Source organism: Urocampus carinirostris, chromosome 16 (assembly GCF_059441175.1).
Source record: "Urocampus carinirostris isolate Australia breed hairy pipefish chromosome 16, RoL_Ucar_1.0, whole genome shotgun sequence".
NCBI lineage: Eukaryota > Metazoa > Chordata > Actinopteri > Syngnathiformes > Syngnathidae > Urocampus > Urocampus carinirostris.
The window spans coordinates 5,633,808-5,653,459 of record NC_142364.1 but is presented as its reverse complement, the minus strand read 5'-3'; the positions used below and the strand labels follow the sequence as shown (position 1 = coordinate 5,653,459).

Genomic DNA, 19,652 nt, shown 5'->3' with positions numbered 1-19,652 from the left:
TTCTTTCTTTCTTTCTTTCTTTCTTTCTTTCCGTCTTTCTTTGTTTCTTTGTTTCTGTCTTTATTTCCATCTTTCTTTGTTTCTTTATTTCCGTGTTTATTTCCGTCATTCTTTCCGTCTTTCTTTCTTTCTTTCTTTCTTTCTTTCTTTCTTTCTTTCTTTCTTTCCTTCTTTCTTTCTTTCCTTCTTTCTTTCTTTTGTACTTTTTCTCACTTTTCCTCTCACTTTATCTTCCTGTTATTCTCTTTCTCTCACCTCTCTTACTTTCTTCTTGATCTCTTTCTCTTTTCCTCTCTCTCTTTCTTCTTTCTCTTTTTCTTATTTCTCTCCCTTTTTCTCTTTTCTCCTCTTTCTACTTCCAATAATTAACCTGGTAATAACATAGTAACAAAAATTCAAATACTTTTCAAGCACTTTCAAGGAAAATGTTCACATTTTCCAGTACCTTTAAGGAAGAAATCCAGCGCAGCGTTTTTTTGTTTTTGACTTTGATGACTAAAATAAAGTTGCCATCTTGCTGATAAAACATACTTTGTGCTATTTTGAGCTGGTCCTATTAATAATTTACGATCTTTTTGTGGTAATGGGCTGCTATAAACTGACAGGAATTCTGCCATTCTGTTTTAACAATGCACATGCAGCCTCAATTTTTGGTGTGGATTAGTAATAGCACAAAATTGTTAATATTTTGAATTTATATTTCAAAGTTTTGCATTTTCAGAGATTTTGTTTTGTTGTTTGACCTAAAATCTGTCCAGTGTGTAAAAAGCTAAAATTGTTTCGTATTTTACAAATTAATTTTTTGTGGATCTGTGAATATTTTAACTGATATTTTATGTGATATTCAGGGGTCCCCTGCAAAACATACACAAATATTCCATACTAAATATAATGTCTTTTTTTTTTTTTTAGCATTTTTGAAGGGGCATTGCTACTTAAAATAAAATAATTAAAAAAAAATAATACTACTTTTTTTAAGCATTTTTGAAGGGGCGTCGCTAATTTGTGGTTCCAGGTTCGCGGGTTCAGAACTTCACAGGTCTAAAAAATAATAATAATAAAAAATAAAAAGATAAAAAAAATTTTTTTTTAAATTAAGCATTTTTGAAGGGGCGTTGCTACTTCGTGGTTCCACGTTCGCGGGTTCAGAGCTTCGCAGGTCTAAAAAATAATAATAATAAAATAAAATCATTTAAAAATAATAATAATTTTTTTTCAAGCATTTTTGAAGGAGTGTCGCTACTTCGCGGATTTTCACTTTTCGCGGGTGGTTTTGGTCCCCATTAACCGCGATAACTGAGGGATTACCGTACATTGCCCTCATGTTAGCTCTGCAAACACGACAGCGCTGACAAGTGTCCAAGTACTTCCGGGTAGCGCTCACCTGCAATACCTGTAGAACAAGGCAGACTCACCTGAGTCCCTCCGGCGCACCTGTCACGATGACCGAGGAATCGACCGACATCCCTGCCACGAAAGACGGCAAGAAAACCTCGAAAGGTGAGGAAATAACCCTGGCGGGGGAGCCCTTCTTGCCCGCGACCGACGCGGCACCTGCCGCCGCCATGGCCACCGCCTCCGACACGGAGTCCGGGATTTTCTCCACGGAGAGCGAGATTTGCGTGGAGCATGAGTGCGCGCTGGATTGGTTCTGCGGGACCGATTCTAAACTCATTTGCGGAAGCTGTGCCGTGGAAGGACCCTGCCGCGGACACTCGGTGACCCCCTTGGCCGACAGAGTCACCGCGGTCCGGGTGAGTCTTGCATACCTGTCGCGCTCCAGGGCTCCATGCCCTTACAAACTGTCGCATTTTCCCTTACAAAATACAAAAATCTTACACCATATTTTTTTTTTCAAACGTGTTTATTTATGTATTTTAACATGTTTATATTGTACATGTGTTTCGTTATATCTTATATATTGTTAATTAACATTTTGCTTTGAGACACCGAGTTGCTCGACATGAATGAGGTTTATTATAAAAAAAGTTCAAAAATGAAGTATCTTGGACGTTCACTGTAAAAGGAAAAAATACATGCAAATAGAATTAAGTAGAATAATACATTTTCTTAGTCAAATTATGAATTCATTTTCTGCATTCAATTATTGTTGCTAATATACCGATTAAAGGGACAACCACAAACCTGTCTTTTTTCATTCTCTCCTTTTATACTTGCTTTTTTTCTTAACTTCTTCTTAACATAATCATTCTTAATATAATGCATCAAAGCAAGTGAGCCGTTTTTACATTGACAGGTATGTTACTATGTTATTACTGTTACTTTGCTATTGTTGTAATATTACTTCATTAAATTCACTAAAATAAATAATCAAACAGAAAAAATGTCGTAATATATAGGTATGTATATATCTGTATATATGTATGTGTATATGCATATATAATATATATATATATATATATATATATATATATATATATATATGTATATATGTATATATGTATGTGTATATATATATATATATATATATATATATATATATATATGTATGTGTATATATATATATATATGTATATATGTATGTATGTGTGTATATATATATATATATATATATATATGTATATATGTATGTATGTGTGTATATATATATATATATATATATATATATGTATATATGTATGTATATATGTATGTATGTATGTGTGTATATATATATATCTATATATATATATATACATGCGTGTATATATATATATGTGTATATATATGTACATGTTTATAAATATATATATATATATATATGTATGTATGTGTATATGTATGTATGTATGTATGTGTATATGTATGTATATGTATGTATGCATGTGTATATGTATGCATATATGTATATATATATATATATATTAATCTCATCTCATTAGCTGTACCGCTTATCCTTATTAGGGTCGCGGGAGGGCTGGAGCCCATGCCAGCCATCTCCGGGCAGTGGGCAGGGGACACCCTGAACCGGTTGCCAGCCAATCGCAGGGCACACGGGGACAGACAACTCACTCGCTCAGTCACACCTAGGGACAATTCACCTGAAATGCATGTCTTTGGAATGTGGGAGGAAACCGGAGTGCCCACGCAAGCACGGGGAGAACATGCAAACTCCGCACAGTAAGGCTGGTAGCTGGATTTGAACCCACGACCTCAGAACTGTGCCGCACACGCACTAACCACTGCGCCGCCGTGCTGCCCATATGTATATGTATATGTATATATATATATATATATATATATATATATATATATATATATATATATATATATATATATATATATATATATGTATATGTGTGTGTGTGTGAATATGCATGTATCTATGTATGTGTATGTATATATGTTTGATATATGTATGGATACATATTACCGTATATTAGTAATATCTGTTTCTATAAAACATATAATCCTATCTAGTTATCAATACAGATACCACAGACCAAAACCATTAGTAGATTAAGTCCCCTTCCTCTGAAAGAATGACTGATATTGTTAAGGAAATACCTTTAAAGAAACAATAATATTGAATTGCTTAACCAGAAGGCAACTGACTTTTGTTTTGGTTACTATCGCAAGTGGCAATACTCTGAAAAGGCTAGTATTGGCACATATACTACCACCTGCTATTTTTTTTTAAATAAAAATAAGTGAAATAAATCATTAAATAACAATATCTTGTACAATAAAAGAATAAAATAAACAAATTATGAATATGAAAAAAACACTTAAAATATGATACATTTATATTAAGAAAGAAGATTATCAATCTAAATTATTTAATGAAAGCAATTTAACACCTTATGATGAACATTTCGATCTTTTTTGCATTTACATTTAAAAAAGAGGGGCAGGAGGTAACAGGGACAAGTGACAAATATTCATTTTCATTTGTAAAGAGCAAACAAGGATAGAGCCCCAACATTTTCGATTGATTGACTGTTCATTTTATTAGTCATGCTTATACAGTTTCAAACTACCGTATTTTCCGCACTATAAGGCGCACCGGGTTATAGGGCGCACCCCGAAAAAATAGTTTTTGGTCCTATATTTTCCATACATAAGGCGCACCGGATTATAAGGCGCTACAATGGGAACGTGGACAAAACAGTCAGATAATTCAGTCCAACTTATAACCCCCTTAACATTCCCAAAGCTTGCAAAGACGCAAATACGTGTCGAGAACACGTGCGGATGCGGTGTCCGTACGATGTCACTCAAATGCCTCGTTCCATCATTCGGAAGATTAAAGTCTTGGGATTCAAGAAATGCCAACCATTCCTTAGTTTTTATTTTCTTTTTCGCTCGCAACTTTACTGTATATATGACAATAAACACTTGGAATTGAGTTTAATTTAAAAATAGACACTCCATTCCATCCATTATCTGCACTGCTTATCACAGAAACATCGAGTTCAGTCTGAAACAAGATACAGGGATAATATATATAGCCAGAGTAGCTCACCGAAGTCGTTGTGTTCATAATAATGTGCAGCCGTGGTCCTCTTATATCCGTGAGTTTAGTAAATCCAGGAGAATAAAATATTTACAAATACAGTATAGTAAAAAATGCTTTCTGTATGCCGTCAACCACGTGCTATACACATTCTTTTTTGGCCAATTGCAGGATTTGTTTTGCCGCTTCAGCCTATGCCAGCCTGTAAATGATAAAAAGGATCCGCCCCTTGACCTCCGAATAACTTTAGCCAATAGTGATCGATTCAACTGATGATTGACACATCTTTTTCGTCCAATTGCAGGCTTTGTTTTGCAGCTTAAGCCTATGCCAGCCTGTAAATGATAAAAAGGATCCGCCCCTTTACCTCCAAATAAGTTTAGCCAATAGTGATTGATTCAAATGATGATTGACACATTGGTTAGCCAATGAAATGCCGGTAAATAAATCCCAGCATACACCGCGGACTACTTGGCGTTCAGGGGAAAATCTAGTCGGCGGCTGCAAGTTAGTTGCAAGACTTTACGAATTAATATTGATCCATAAATAAGGCGCACTGTATTATAAGGCGCATGGTCAGCTTTTGAAAAAAATAAAGGCTTTTAGGTGCGCCTTATAGTGCGGAAAATACGTTACATATTTGGGTGTGTCTTTATATCGCACATTGCGATGCTTTCGTAAACAATGTGAAAAGATTTGATATTGACTGTACGCGCATACCAAACGAGCCAGGAGGCCGGCAGTCAATGCATCGTGCGGAGTTTGTTTACTTATGCAGAACAGTAGCGCAACGGGTGTCCATCAGGATTCTTTAGGTTTTGTTTTCCCGTTTTAATCCCTATCAAGAGACAGGATTTTCTGGTCGGATTTCCATTTTACAGATGATTGATGGTCCCCACCCCTTTCCCCACAGAATCAACTGGTGGACGCCTGTGAGAAAATGCAGCTGCAGGCGCAGAAAATGGAAAGGTTCATTGAGCGCACGCTCACGGCCAAAGAGCAAACGCTTCAGGTGGGAGTTAGTGAGTCGGTCAGGTTGGTAGGAATGCTGACTGGTTGTGATTCACTCGCTCATGCGCTCATACGCTCGCTCGCTCGCTCACTCACTCACTCACTCACTCACTAGAGTTAGTTAGTTAGTTAGTTAGGTTTGGTAGGTTGGAGTGCTGACTGGCTTACACTCACTCACTCACTCACTAGTGTTTGTTAGGTAGGTAGGTAGGTAGTTGGGTAAGTAGGAATGTTGGCTGGTTTTCACTCACTCACTCACTATTTATAAATATTAGGCAGAAGGGAATAATTAATTTCACATAGTTAGTTAGTTAGTTAGTTAGTTAGGTTGGATTGTTGACTGGTTTTACTCACTCACTCACTCACTCACTCACTCACTCACTCACTCACTCACTCACTCACTATTTATAAATATTAGGCAGAAGGGAATAATTAATTGTACATTGTGTTAGTTAGGAAGTTAGTTAGTTAGTTTTGGTAGGTTGAAGTGCTGACTGGCTTTCACTCACTCACTCACTCACTCACTCACTCACTCACTCACTCACTCGAGTTAGTTAGTTAGTTAGTTAGTTAGTTTTGGTAGGTTGGAGTGCTGACTGGCTTTCACTCACTCACTCACTCACTCACTCACTAGAGTTAGTTAGTTAGTTAGTTAGTTAGGTTTGGTAGGTTGGAGTGCTGACTGGCTTTCACTCACTCACTCACTCACTCACTCACTCACTCACTCACTCACTAGTGTTTGTTAGGTAGGTAGGTAGTTGGGTAAGTAAGAATGTTGGCTGGTTTTCACTCACTCACTCACTCACTCACTATTTATAAATATTAGGCAGAAGGGAATAATTAATTTCACATAGTTAGTTAGTTAGTTAGGTTGGATTGTTGACTGGTTTTACTCACTCACTCACTCACTCACTCACTCACTCACTATTTATAAATATTAGGCAGAAGGGAATAATTAATTGTACATTGTGTTAGTTAGGAAGTTAGTTAGTTAGTTTTGGTAGGTTGAAGTGCTGACTGGCTTTCACTCACTCACTCACTCACTCACTCACTCACTCACTCACTCACTCACTCACTCACTCGAGTTAGTTAGTTAGTTAGTTAGTTAGTTAGTTAGTTAGTTAGTTAGTTTTGGTAGGTTGGAGTGCTGACTGGCTTTCACTCACTCACTCACTCACTCACTCACTAGAGTTAGTTAGTTAGTTAGTTAGGTTTGGTAGGTTGGAGTGCTGACTGGCTTTCACTCACTCACTCACTCACTCACTCACTAGTGTTTGTTAGGTAGGTAGGTAGTTGGGTAAGTAAGAATGTTGGCTGGTTTTCACTCACTCACTCACTCACTCACTATTTATAAATATTAGGCAGAAGGGAATAATTAATTTCACATAGTTAGTTAGTTAGTTAGGTTGGATTGTTGACTGGTTTTACTCACTCACTCACTCACTCACTCACTATTTATAAATATTAGGCAGAAGGGAATAATTAATTGTACATTGTGTTAGTAAGGAAGTTAGTTAGTTAGTTTTGGTAGGTTGGAGTGCTGACTGGCTTTCACTCACTCACTCACTCACTCACTCACTCACTAGTGTTTGTTAGGTAGGTAGGTAGGTAGGTAGGTAGTTGGGTAAGTAGGAATGTTGGCTGGTTTTCACTCACTCACTCACTCACTCACTCACTCACTCACTCACTCACTCACTCACTCACTATAAATATTAGGCAGAAGGGAATAATTAATTGTACATTGTGTTAGTTAGTTAGTTTTGGTAGGTTGGAATGCTGACTGGTTTTCACTCACTCACTTACTAATGTTAGGTAGATAGGTAGGTGGGTAAGTAGGAATACTGGTTGGTTTTCACTCACTCACTCACTCACTCACTCACTCACTCACTCACTCACTCACTCACTCACTATTTATAAATATTAGGCAGAAGGGAATAATTAATTTCACATAGATAATTAGTTAGTTAGGTTGGATTGTTGACTGGTTATCACTCACTCACTCACTCACTCACTCACTCACTCACTGAATATTTATTTATACGGTTTTTGCTCTCCTGCCCCGCTACTGACCCGTTTTTTCTCGTTCCCGACACCGCCATAGCTCTCCACCAATGTTCCCTGTAATTTTCCTTACGGGTCTGAGCGTTCACACAAAGTCGGTGAGCAACGCTTGAAACAACAGTGAGCAACGGTAATCCCAAGTGTGGCAACTAAATCATTAACAAACATGTCCAAAACTTGACATCGAGTTACATGTTGCTGAGTTTCCGGCAATGCAAAATGATTTTTTCTCTTTTGAATGAATTGACTCATGTACGATTGCAAAGGTTGTACGGCCTACAAACGTCGTTTGTTTTTACAATTCTTTCACAAGATATCCGTTTCTTTTTATTTCCTGATATATTTTGTCGCATAATATAAACATTTTTGGGGGCTTATTTAGTCGGTTGTAAGATACAGAACTGTACTTAATCACATTTTTTAGGGGAAGCAACAAGATTCACTTGATATAATTGGAAATTATTTGAATGCAACACAAACTTTCTTCTTTTTTCCGTGTTTTTTCTTCTACTTTTTAAAAAATTCCTTTAAAACAAATCTCATTGTGTTTATTTTTTTCCGAGCTGTTACTTTTTTCTTTTTGTTCTCTAGTTACTTTTTTCCTACATTCCCTTCCTTTAGGTTATTTTGTGCCTAATTTTACATCGTATTTGGTCATGTTGGGATTAAAGAAGCAAAAACAACCTGAAGAGCCGTTTAGGACCCGAAAGAGCCGGTTCCTTTTAGTGAGCCGAGCCGAAGAAGCCGGTTCTCGAAAAACTCTACTAACTTTACTCAACTTAGGTCTACTTCGACCCGACTTCAAAATACCGCATTTAGGACACAACGTCAGGGGAACCCGTGTATTTTTACCTTCATGTACTGTAACTTTGACTTAAGTCGCATCTTAATTAGTCATTTTGAGCCCTCATTTTTGTACGCTGGCTCGATTTTCTTGTGCGCTGAGAATTTGCGAGCAGTGCGCAATTGCGCACTGGCGGAGCTTAGAGGGAACACTGCTCTCCACAGAAGTCCCACTTCCGCGTTCAGAGCGACCTGCTTCCTGCGTCCAGCGATCACCGGATCGTGGGTGCAACCTTTTCCTTTCTTCTAATAAAACTGAGAGAAAGGTAACGCAAGTGGGTCCTGTCTCCGTTCTGGACATTTTTCATCATCAAACATTTTTGAAAAAGTGCCAGGTAGCCACTAGGGAGCGCCATAAAGCCACTGGTTGCCAATCCCTCCTATATTCTAACTGGATTGTTAGTTAGTTTATGAGCAGGGTTGGGTAGGGTTACTTTAACTGGATTACTTTCAATGACTTTTGGATTACTCCAATACCAAATATGCTAATAAAAGACAAAAGAAACTCAAAATGAGTTGTCTGTCCCTGTGTGCCCTGCGATTGGCTGTCAACCAGTTCTGTCACAAGGACCGGACCAGAAAGGAAGCAGGAGGCAGGAAGGGAGAACTCAATTGCGTTGACGATCAAAAATTTATTTAGCAAAATAAAAGTCGTCCAAAACTCAGGGACAAAACAGAACAAAAACAGGCTTTTACTCAAAACGTGAAAACACAGGTTTCCTCCGAATCAAACAAAACAGGACAGTGCAAAACAGAACGGAAAATGCAGACAGAAAATGCAATGAGCCAGCACCCGCAAAACCCCAAACCCCCCTTTAAAAAGCAAACGCGCAAATTAGGCGATCTGCTTCAGCTGGTGCCCAGGGGTCGGGGCCAGCCGGTCGCCACGGCGACCATGCTGGACACGACAAGTTCAGGGTGTCCCCTGCCCACTGCCCAATGATTGCTGGGATGGGCTCCAGCACCCCCGCGACCCTACTGAGGATAAGCGGTGCAGCTAATGAGATGAGATGAGAAACTAAATATGAATAAAATGACTAAATTTTGTGCAGGCTTGGGGAGTAATGGAATACATGGAACGGCAAAAATGATGTCGGCAAGCTGTTTGGATTGATTTTCATTTTGTTTCTGTCGCATTTGATGTTCGTTTTGCCGGAGATCAAAGAGATCAAAGCCAGGAGAGAAAGCTTACCACGTGTTGTGAGTCATCATTTGATTCATATTTACTTTCTTTTGTCTTTTATTAGCATATTTGGTATTGGAGTCATCCAAAAGTCATTGAAAGTAATCCAGTTAAAGTAACCCTACCCAACCCTGTATATAAAAGTAAATAAAGTACTACACATTTAAAATAAAAAGGGAGGGGCATTGGAACCAGCTTTGTCCCCGTTGTCACGTTGTGTGTATACAACAATACTACGACTAAAAAATACTATAAAGATAAATATATATTATAGCAATCGTAACCAGAGACTTCATGTTACTTTGCTTTCATTCTAAAAAAGGAAAAAATACTCTAAATACTACAAACATACTTATACAGTTATACTATAATACAAAAACACTACTACAGATATACTCCAAAAAATACAGGAATACTACAAAGACATACTATAGAACGACTACAAAAATATTAAAACAGGAACACTACAAAAGTACTGCTACGGAACAAAATATACTACTAAAGTAAATACTCCAGAAATACTTATACAGTTATACTATAATACAAAAACACTACTACAGAAATACTCCCCAAAAAATGTTAAAGTAACCCTACCCAACCCTGTTTATGAGTTAATTCTAAACATGGAGGGATCTTCAGAGAAATCTCAACTTAATTCTGTCCTGTCTAAGTGCTCCTTGTTCATGCCCGTAACCGATTAAGGTGGCAGCGAGTACGGCCCGAGAACGGGTGTTGGCCCGGGTCAGCGCCGCCCGCGAGGCCCTGGAGGAGGAGGAGCAGCGCCTCCTGGAGGAGGTCCAGCAGGAGCAGGAGCGTGTGGAGCAGTGCCTCCTCACCCAGAGGGCCCACTGGGGCCAGGCCGTGGAGACCCTGGCCCGCACGCGATCCCGTCTGGTGCACACCCTAACACACGCGACCGATGCTCAACTGGCGGTGAGGGCGATCATCGAAATATTCCAAAGAATATTCCAAATATATTGAAAAAAACATGTTTTTTGGTTGTCTCCACATCTAGATGAGCATCCCGGAGATTGCTGAAAGGTAAGACAGGAGAATATGGATTAACATGGTGATAGGAAATAACATTGTTAGGAATTAAATACATTAAAAATGTATCGTTTACCAAACTGTTCGAATTAGTTATCTGACTCCATTAACCGAACACAACTTACATTCGCCTAACAATGCATGCTCATTTCTTTATGGAAAAATGAACAAGAATAGCGGAGATTTTCACACAGGGGCAGATTTAATTTCATGAACAATTTAACAAAGTGTACTGTATCGAAAATGGCCGAATTAGTCAAATAAGTGTCATCGGAGTCTCTGTCGAGCCTTCTCTGAAGTCCTCTAGCCTTTTTCTCTCGGCCCACGTCTTTCCGCAAGATGGGTTGCCGACTCCTCCCGTGGGCGTGCCAATGAAGACTAACCTGGGCATCACGATGTCTGGAAAACTCAAAAACAACACCGAGCGTTTCTACGCCATCAGGGCTTTGTTCTCAAAACATCGCCTGCCGTCCTCCGTCAGAGTCCTGTTATCAAAATTTCCTAGTCAAAATATTCGGCATTTGAACCAGCTTGACCTGAACCGGCATTTCCATACGGGGGCAGATTCATTTTCTTAAATAATGAACTAAGGGCAGCACGGCGGAACAGTGGTTAGTGCATGTGCGGCACAGTTCTGAGGTCGAGAGATCAAACCTCCTTTGTGGAGTTTGCATGTTCTCCCCATGCTTGCGTGGGTTTCCTCCGGGCACTCCGGTGTCCTCCCACATTCCAAAAAAAACCATGCATGTCAGGTTAATTGGCCGGTCAAAATTGTCCCTAGGTGTGATTGAGCGAGCGAATTGTCTGTCACTGTGTGCCCTGCAACTGGCTGGCAACCAGTTCAGGGTGTCCCCTGCCCACTGCCCGAAGATAGCTGGGGATGGGCTCCAGCACCCCCGCGACCCTACTGAGGATAAGCGGTGCAGATAATGGGTGGATGGATGGATGGATGAACTAAGTGAATTCCATCGAATTAGCCGAATAAGTGTCGCTCTTCGTCGAGCCTCTCTCTCTCTTGTTCCTCGATCTTCTCTCCTTTTTCCCGGCCAACGCCTTTTTCCCAAGCTGGAGTGTCGGCTTCTCCCATGGGCATGCTGACTCCTCCCATGGGCGGGCCAGAGACTCCCCACGTGGACTCAAAACATCCCAGCGTGTTTCCACGTTTTGGAGAACCGTCCGTCTCTTTTGGCTCAGCTCACTGAAAAGATCCAGCTCTTTTGGCTCCCTAACGTTTCTTTAATTTGTTTGTTTTTAACGATATACCACCAATAATTATGAAGCAATAGGAACCAAATTAATTCATTTTTGCCTCTATTGCACAAGATTGAATTGATGTAATTTAAACTGTCAAATTTTCATATAATGTAAACAACACAGAAATGATGCCACTGTCACGGTTGCCATGGTGCCCAATTGGCCCCGCCCATGTGGCGCCAGCTGCGGCTCGTTGACAGGATGGCTTTCCGTCTATTTAAGCTCAGTGCTCTCACTCTTCCTTTGTCAGTCCGTGGACAAACCTCTGCCCCGCAAGACGTGGGTTTTGACTCTGTCCTATTTCCTGTTGGTATTTCCTGTCTGGTATTGTTCCCGTTTAATTTGTCCTGTTTAATTTCGATATCCTGTTTTGATATCAATCATGTCCGTCCCGTTGTTTAACATCGGTTTCCAGTTTCGTTCCGGTTTAGCTTGTCCTGTTTATTTTCGATATCCTGTTTTGATATCTGTCCTGTCTGTCCCATCCTGTCCGGTATCGATCCCATCTGTCCGATATCTGCTCGGGTAATTGGTATCGAATTCGTCGGCCTCCGGCTTCCTATCATTCCTCGCCAGACTGCTGCCTTCCGTGCATGACTCCCCATTTCCCGTAAAATAAAAGGCTTGTGTGAGAAACGTCACGCATTTGGGTCCTTATCCTGTTCCAGTTCATGACAGCCATTCTTATTGAATGGTCATGAGCGCCTTTGAAAGAGATGGAGAGAGAAAGATATAGAGAAAAAGGAGCACAATAGTGAGAAAGAGAGAAAGAACGAAAGAGAGAAAGAACAAAAGAAAGAACGAAAGAAGTCAAGTTTATATGTACAGACAGACACAGACAGAAAGAAAGAAGTCAAATTTATATGTGCAGAACTACAGACAGACGGATAGAAAGAAAAATAGAAAGAAAGAAAGAACGAGATTAATTCGGAGAAATAGAAAGCAAAACGAGAGATGAAGACAGAAAAATAGAGAGAAAAAGCGATAGAAAGTCAACTGAACGAAAGAGAAAAATAATGAGAGGGAAGAAAAGAAAGAGAGAACGTGGTACAGAAAGAGAGACAGAATGAAAAAAGGGAGGAATACAGAAAAAGAGAGAGGTACAGAAAGAGGGACCGAATGAGAGAGAGAGAGTAAGAGAAAGAAAGCGAGACATAATTAAAAAGAGAAGGCAACAGAGATAGGAGAGATAGAAGAATGTAGAGAGAAAGAAAGAGAGGTAATGATGGATAATGAGAAAAAAATAAAAGGAAAGAGAGAGAGAAAGAGAGCGCTAAAGAGAGAAAGAAAGAGAGACATAATTAAAAAGAGAAGGCAACAGAGATAGGAGAGATAGAAGAATATAGAGAGAAAGAAAGAGAGGTAATGATGGATAATTAGAAAAAATAAAAGGAAAGAGATAGAGAGAGAGAGAGCGCTAAAGAGAGAAAGAGGGATGCAGACCTAGGCAGAGAACAATATAGAGAAAGAGAGCGAGAGAAAGACAGGAGTTAGAGAGAGAAATGGACAGCATGGCAGAGAGAGATAGAGAGAGAGAGAGAGATAGAAAGAAAGAGAGAAACTAAAAGAGAGACAAAGCAAGAGAAAGAGAAAGAAAGACATACAGCGGGATCAAGAGAAAGTGCGAGTGTTTTCGCCTCCTGATTGTTGTGGAGCCGGCTCTTATCGTTCACTTTAAAGAGCCGTCTCATAAAGCCGTTTCGTTCGCTAATGACACGTAAAGGTCCATCCTCACCATTATGACGGGATGCCACACAAAGTCTTTTCACAAGTTGCAAAAATGCGTTTCAGAGTGGAAGAATCGGAAGGAGTGGGCCAGCCTTGCGATACGGAACAACTCAACATGAAGCCTGGATGCAGCGACAGTCCGCTGCTGAGGGGGATGTGGGCCACCGCCATCCTGCACAAGCCAAACGGTCAGTCGGACATTTTAGCCGTTCCTACGGAAGCCCAAGAAGCCCAAAATACATACTGTTAAGTTTTAAATATTAAAATGTATCGTTTACCAAATCGTTCGAATGAGTTATCAGACGCCATTAACAAACACAAACTACATTCACCCAACAATGCGTGCTCGTTTCTTGATGGAAAACATTTTCACACAGGGGCAGATTTAATTTCTTTAACAATTTAACTAAGTGTACTCCATCGAAAATGGCCGAATTAGTCAAATTAGTGTCATCTGAGTCTCTTTCGAGCTTTCTCTGAAGTCCTGTAGCCTTTTTCTCTCGGCCCACGTCTTTCCGCAAGATAGGTTGCCGACTCCTCCCATGGGCGTCCCAATGAAGCCCAACCTGGGTGTCGCGCTGTCTGGAAAACTCAAAAACAACACCGAGCGTTTCTACATCATCAGGGCCTTGTTCTCAAAACATCGCCTGCCGTCCTCCGTCAGTGTCCTGTCATCAACAGAACTAGACAAAATATTCTGCATTCGGAACAGCGCGACCTGTCATTGAACTATAACCTATTCGGTGAAAGTCTTCATTGCACTCAATAAATGTAACTTGTATTCAATTGTATAAAATCCTTTATAGTCGAATATATAAAATCCTTCAATACAAATCCATTTTTGAAATTTAAAAAACATTGAGAACAACAGGCCATTTCATAATTGTTTTTTTAGAATACTGTCAGGACCAGAACGAAGACAGGACCCACTCGTGTAACGTTTCTCACATTTTTACTGGGAAGAAGGGAAAGGAGTGCACACACGATCCGGAGATCGCTGGTCGCGGGGAGTAGGTTGCTCAGACGCGGAAGTGAGACTCCCGCCATGGCAACCGTGACACACGGGCGGGGCCAATTGGGTGCCATGGCAACTGTGACAAATACCAATTCATTAATATTCTTTAAAATCTATCACTTGGAAATGTTATGATTCAATATTTTCTAATTTGTACATTTTAGAACGTAATACTTTTTCATCCACACCTTCCCAACTCAATAACTGAGCCTTTCGTCATCGCCTGCCGTCCTCCGTCAGAGTCATGTTATCAAAATTCCCTAGTCAAAATATTCTGCATTTGGACCAGCCTGACCTGTCATTGAACTTAAGCCTACTCGGTGAAAATCTTCATTGCACTCAATAAATGTAACCTGTATTCAATCGTATAAAATCCTTTATAGTCAAATGTATAAAGTCCTTCAGTCCCAACACTGTAAGACGACTTTGTCTCTTTTGCAGCCTACACCCTGACCGGTTTAAAGTTGGACGAGCGCACCTCCAACCCTGTCCTGTCCATTTCTGAGGACGGCCGCACCCTGACCTTCCTCCACAAGAAGCCTCGCCATTTAACGCCCTACGAGCCGGCGCGATTCGACTGCTGGCCCAACGCGCTGGGTTCCGTTCCCGTCTCGTCCGGCACCCGCGCTTGGGTCGTCGAGGTGGGCGGGAGCGCCGCCTTCAAGGTGGGCGTCTGCTACGCGGGCCTGCAGCGCAAAGGTTCCGGGGACGAGGCCCGGTTGGGGCACAACCTGCAATCCTGGGTGCTGTCCCACTACGACGGCGAGTATTCTTTCTGGCACGCCGGGGAGAAAACGCTGCTTCGGTTGGCGACACGACCGCAGTGTGTTGGCGTCTTACTGGATTGGCTCAGTCACACGTTGCTTTTTTATGAACCTGAGTCCGCCGCCATTTTACATTGTGTCACTCATCACTTTAGCGGTCCTCTGCTGCCGGCGTTCGCTGTGACTGATCGGAGTATTACCATAGTACACTGACACCACCTGAGAATATGAAAATGTACAGTAGATCCCCAGGATACGACGGTGATACTTTCTAAGGTGTGAAGTAGAGCGGCTCAATTTTAGAAATTAACGCAATTTCGATGCGATTTTTAATTTTAAAACAAAAGTGTTTTTTTTTTGTGTCTACTTAAAGATGTAACTTATATATTCTAATGAAGTCAAGTCACATTTATTTGTATAGCCCTTAATGACAAAATGTCTCAAAGTACTGCACAATCACACCATCCCCTGATCAGAACTACTCGTTGATGCCATCTTCTGGCTGAAATATTATTGCAGCCTCTGTCAAGGTCTTTCTGTTGTTAGTGCAAGTATGGGAAATTCTTAGATGCGCTCGAATAAACTCTTCCTTTTTGGGGGGGGTTTGGGTTGGCATTTGTGCTGTATTTGAAACAGTCCTTTTCTTACTTTCAACATTTTCATCCTAGAATGAAAGAAAACCGCTAGCACGCACATTAAATCACGCCCCCCCCCCCATCCTTTCCTCTAGATCACTGAGGGTAAAATTAAGATAGGAAAGTGAAAATTTTGTTGGGCATTGTTAACACATGCGGTAATCTCATTATCAAACCATTTTTATTCACAGTACCAGAGATGTTAGACAATGGAGGAAACAGAAAGTCGACGGGAAGGATATAAATAAAAGCAAAAAGATTACAACGAGGGAAAAAAATTATTAGTGTATTTCATGATAAAACCTTAATGTGGGTATTATGTTCGGAGTTTGCAATTCCAACAAATTATTTTAATCAAAGGAAATTCCCGATCGCTGATTGGTTACTGCCATGCAACTTCGAGAGGGGATCCACTCGTATGACTTCTTCATATTATTTAAGGATTCCAAACTCTTTTTCCATTGTTATCAGTTTTTTTTCTTTTCACTTTAGTATCACTGCAATCCTTGAGACCCAAAGTTTATGAATACAGTATAAAAACCATTGTATTGTATCGTCGATGTACATCTGAAATGAATGAAGAGAAAGGCATTGTGGGAGGTAGTTCAGCCAATAGCATATCAGTAGTTTTATATTGCCGTGACACAAACCAATAGCAGACCAGCATTTTATATGATCTCAGCCAATAGCAAAAAGGCATTTTAGAGCGGTAAATCTACAACCAGATGAACACTGTGAAGTTGTTAATGCCGTATAGTGGGGGAAATGCTGTAAACAGGGGCCATAAAGCATTTTCCCACAAGTGAAAACATTGTAAAACGGGGGATGCTGTATCCCGAGGTCTATTGTATGTACATGAATGTCATCCCGGTAATCTGCAGCTATTCAGAGCAAAAGACTGTAATGAATGTCAAATTTCCCACTGTGTGTCTGGTCCCTGAAAGCACCACTGATTGTTGACCTGGGAGATTTGTGGTTTTCATGAAAATCATCTCGACCAAAATAACATATATCTAGAAAAATGCGCTGCAATTGTTGTCAAAATAATTTCATGTCTATATTTAATCTTTAAACGGATTAGAATAAGAGGATATTTTTTCCGTAATTAATGTATTTTGTCCTGTGTGGTTTCCCGTAGTTAGCAATTTGGTGTCATTTGTGAGGATTGGTGAGACTAGAATACCTGTTTTTCTATCATTTTTAACAAAAATGGCTCTGGATGTATAATTATGATGAATATGAGGTGGATTAACATCAGTGTAGCTTTAAATTGAAGAGAAGGTTTTAATTGCTTTTATTATGTACTACAAATTTCAATCTTTTTTAAATCCAGCTAATGCCAAGACTGTTTATTTTCATAAATGTTGTGTTTTATTTCTAGAAAATAAATAGAATGATTACCGTGTTTGTGTCATGATTCCTGATGCGAGGCACCTGAGCCTGTCACCGGTTGTCAGTCCGTCTGCAAACCTCAGCTTACGCTAGGCAAGCTTTAAGACCCTGACTCTCCTGTTCTGATTCCCGTCTGTTTCCCGGCTCCGACCCCTTTTCTGATCTCAACCATGATTTTTGCTCCCCCGTCCCGGCTACTGATCTGTTTTTTTTCCCGCTCTCGACACTGCCATCGCTTGCCACGGAAATACCACTTCTGCGTCTGAGCAACCTGCTCCCTGCAACCAGCGATTTACGGATCGTGTGTACTATCCTTTCCCTTCTTCCCAATAAAACTAAGAGAAACACACGCAAGTGGGTCCTGTCTCTGTTCTGGTCTTCACAGTTTGGTGCTCCTCCATTTTTTTCCTTTTAGTACAATTGCCACCTAAATAATATAAAACTATGACATTTCCTTGAACGGGTAATCCTGGAAATTAAATGTATGCTATGTTGTGTTTAAAGAGCTGGATTTGTTAAAACTGTCAAGAGGCGTGGTGGAGTGGAAGGGGTGACCGGACCAGAACGGAGGCAGGAGGCAGGAAGGGAGAACTCAATTGCGTGACGATCCATAAGTTTTATTTAACAAAATAAAAGTCGCCCAATACTCCGGGACAAAACAGAACAGTACAGAGTTCCTCCGGCACAAACTCAACAGGACAGGGCATAACAGACGGAAAATGTTTAAAACTAAAACAGGACAAGGCATAACAGACCGGGGAATGTGTAATGAGCCAGCCCCGCCAAACCCACAACCCAGCCTTAAGTAGCAGACCAGCAATCAGCTGATCTGCTACAGCTTGAGTTCGGGGGCGCGGCAGACTGGTCGCCACGGCGACCGTGACAAAAACAGTAATATTTTGTACTGTGTTTCACTCAATTTAGATGAATAACAACCTCCGAAATTATACATTAAATATGGTATTATTATATTGTCTTAGTACTGTAATTATTCATTAAAATGTTTATACAGTGCTTTCATTCGTTTAACAAATGCTTAAGCTTGTAAAGGTGTGCCCGTTCCTTTGCCGCCAACTGCCTCGGACTCTGATTGGCTCCCTGTCCCTATTTAAACTCCTATCTGTCCCCTTTTGTCAGTCCGTCTGCGAACCTCAGTTAACACTAGGCAAGACTTTTTCGACCCTGACTCCATCCATCCATTATCTGCACCGCTTATCCTCAGTAGGGTCGCGGGGGTGCTGGAGCCCATCCCAGCTATCTTCGGGCAGTGGGCAGGGGACACCCTGAACTACTTGCCAGCCAGTTGCAGGGCACACAGGGACTGACAATTCACGCGCTCATTCACACCTAAGGACAATTTCGACCGGCCAATTAACCTGACATGCATGTTTTTGGAATGTGGGAGGAAACCCACGCAAGCACGGGAAGAACATGCAAACTCCGCACAGGAAGGTTGGTAGCTGGATTTGAACCCATGACCTCAGAACTGTGCCGCACACGCGCTAACCACCGCGCTGGACCCTGACTCCCACCTGTTTTTTTTGCTCCTGACTGTCCCCCGGCTTCGACCCGTTTTTGATCCTGACCACGTCTACTCTCCCGTCCCGGCTTTCGACATCTTTTGTCCTCGACCATGCCTACTCTCCTTTCCTGGCTTACGACTCGCTTCCGACCACGTTTTTGCTCTCCTGTCCCTGCTACTGACCCGTTTTTCCGTTCCCGACAGCGCCAGCGCTCGCCACCGAAGATCCACTTCCGCGTTCAGAGCGACCTGCTTCCCGCGTCCAATAATCCCCGGATCGTGGGCGCACCTCTTTCCCTTTCTTCTAATAAAACTTGTGAGAAACGCAACGCAAAATGTGCTATATTTAGTATCTTTAAGGTTTGTATAAGTATGTTTGCGGCTTGAAAGAGTAACTTGTATTGTTTTGTACTAAAAAATGAAGATTTCTTAAAATAATATGCTCTATAAAGATAAAGTTAAGTTTAACTTACTTTTGGAAGATGAGCTTCAAGAGTTAGGCGCCTTCCTGCTCCGTGGTAAAAAGTGGTCGAAAAAAAGCAATCCATTTTCTCAACCGCATCAAGCTTCCTTATCACACTTTCATTTCAAAAGAAACGGCTCGCCTCTTCTTTACACTCGAAAGTTGAAGAGGTCTGGGTTACAGACGCTGCCCTTCTTACGAACGAGATCGGACGATCGTTCATAAATTTGTTGGTAAGTATCTTCAGTGCTATATTTTGTATGTTAAAGATTTATATA

At 40.8% G+C, this 19,652-nt stretch overlaps 1 protein-coding gene across 1 annotated transcript; it reads left to right on the top strand.

The window, feature by feature from the left end:
- The first annotated feature begins 1,381 nt into the window (after window positions 1-1,381).
- bspry (B-box and SPRY domain containing) lies at window positions 1,382-17,402 on the top strand. The gene is made up of 6 exons (XM_088355973.1): window positions 1,382-1,754; window positions 5,370-5,468; window positions 10,257-10,487; window positions 10,570-10,595; window positions 13,647-13,771; window positions 15,040-17,402. Exons 1-6 carry the CDS (start codon window positions 1,443-1,445, stop codon window positions 15,573-15,575), a joined length of 1,329 nt encoding a protein of 442 aa, XP_088212099.1. The 5' UTR covers window positions 1,382-1,442; the 3' UTR covers window positions 15,576-17,402.
- The last annotated feature ends 2,250 nt before the right edge of the window (window positions 17,403-19,652 follow it).

Excerpts from the sequence above, each read along its gene's own strand:
- bspry (XM_088355973.1), top strand. The coding sequence starts at position 1,443 with ATGACCGAGGAATCGACCGACATCCCTGCCACGAAAGACGGCAAGAAA. Across the intron at positions 5,469-10,256 it reads CCAAAGAGCAAACGCTTCAG|GTGGCAGCGAGTACGGCCCG; the intron begins GTGGGAGTTAGT and ends TAACCGATTAAG. Across the intron at positions 10,596-13,646 it reads ATCCCGGAGATTGCTGAAAG|AGTGGAAGAATCGGAAGGAG; the intron begins GTAAGACAGGAG and ends AATGCGTTTCAG.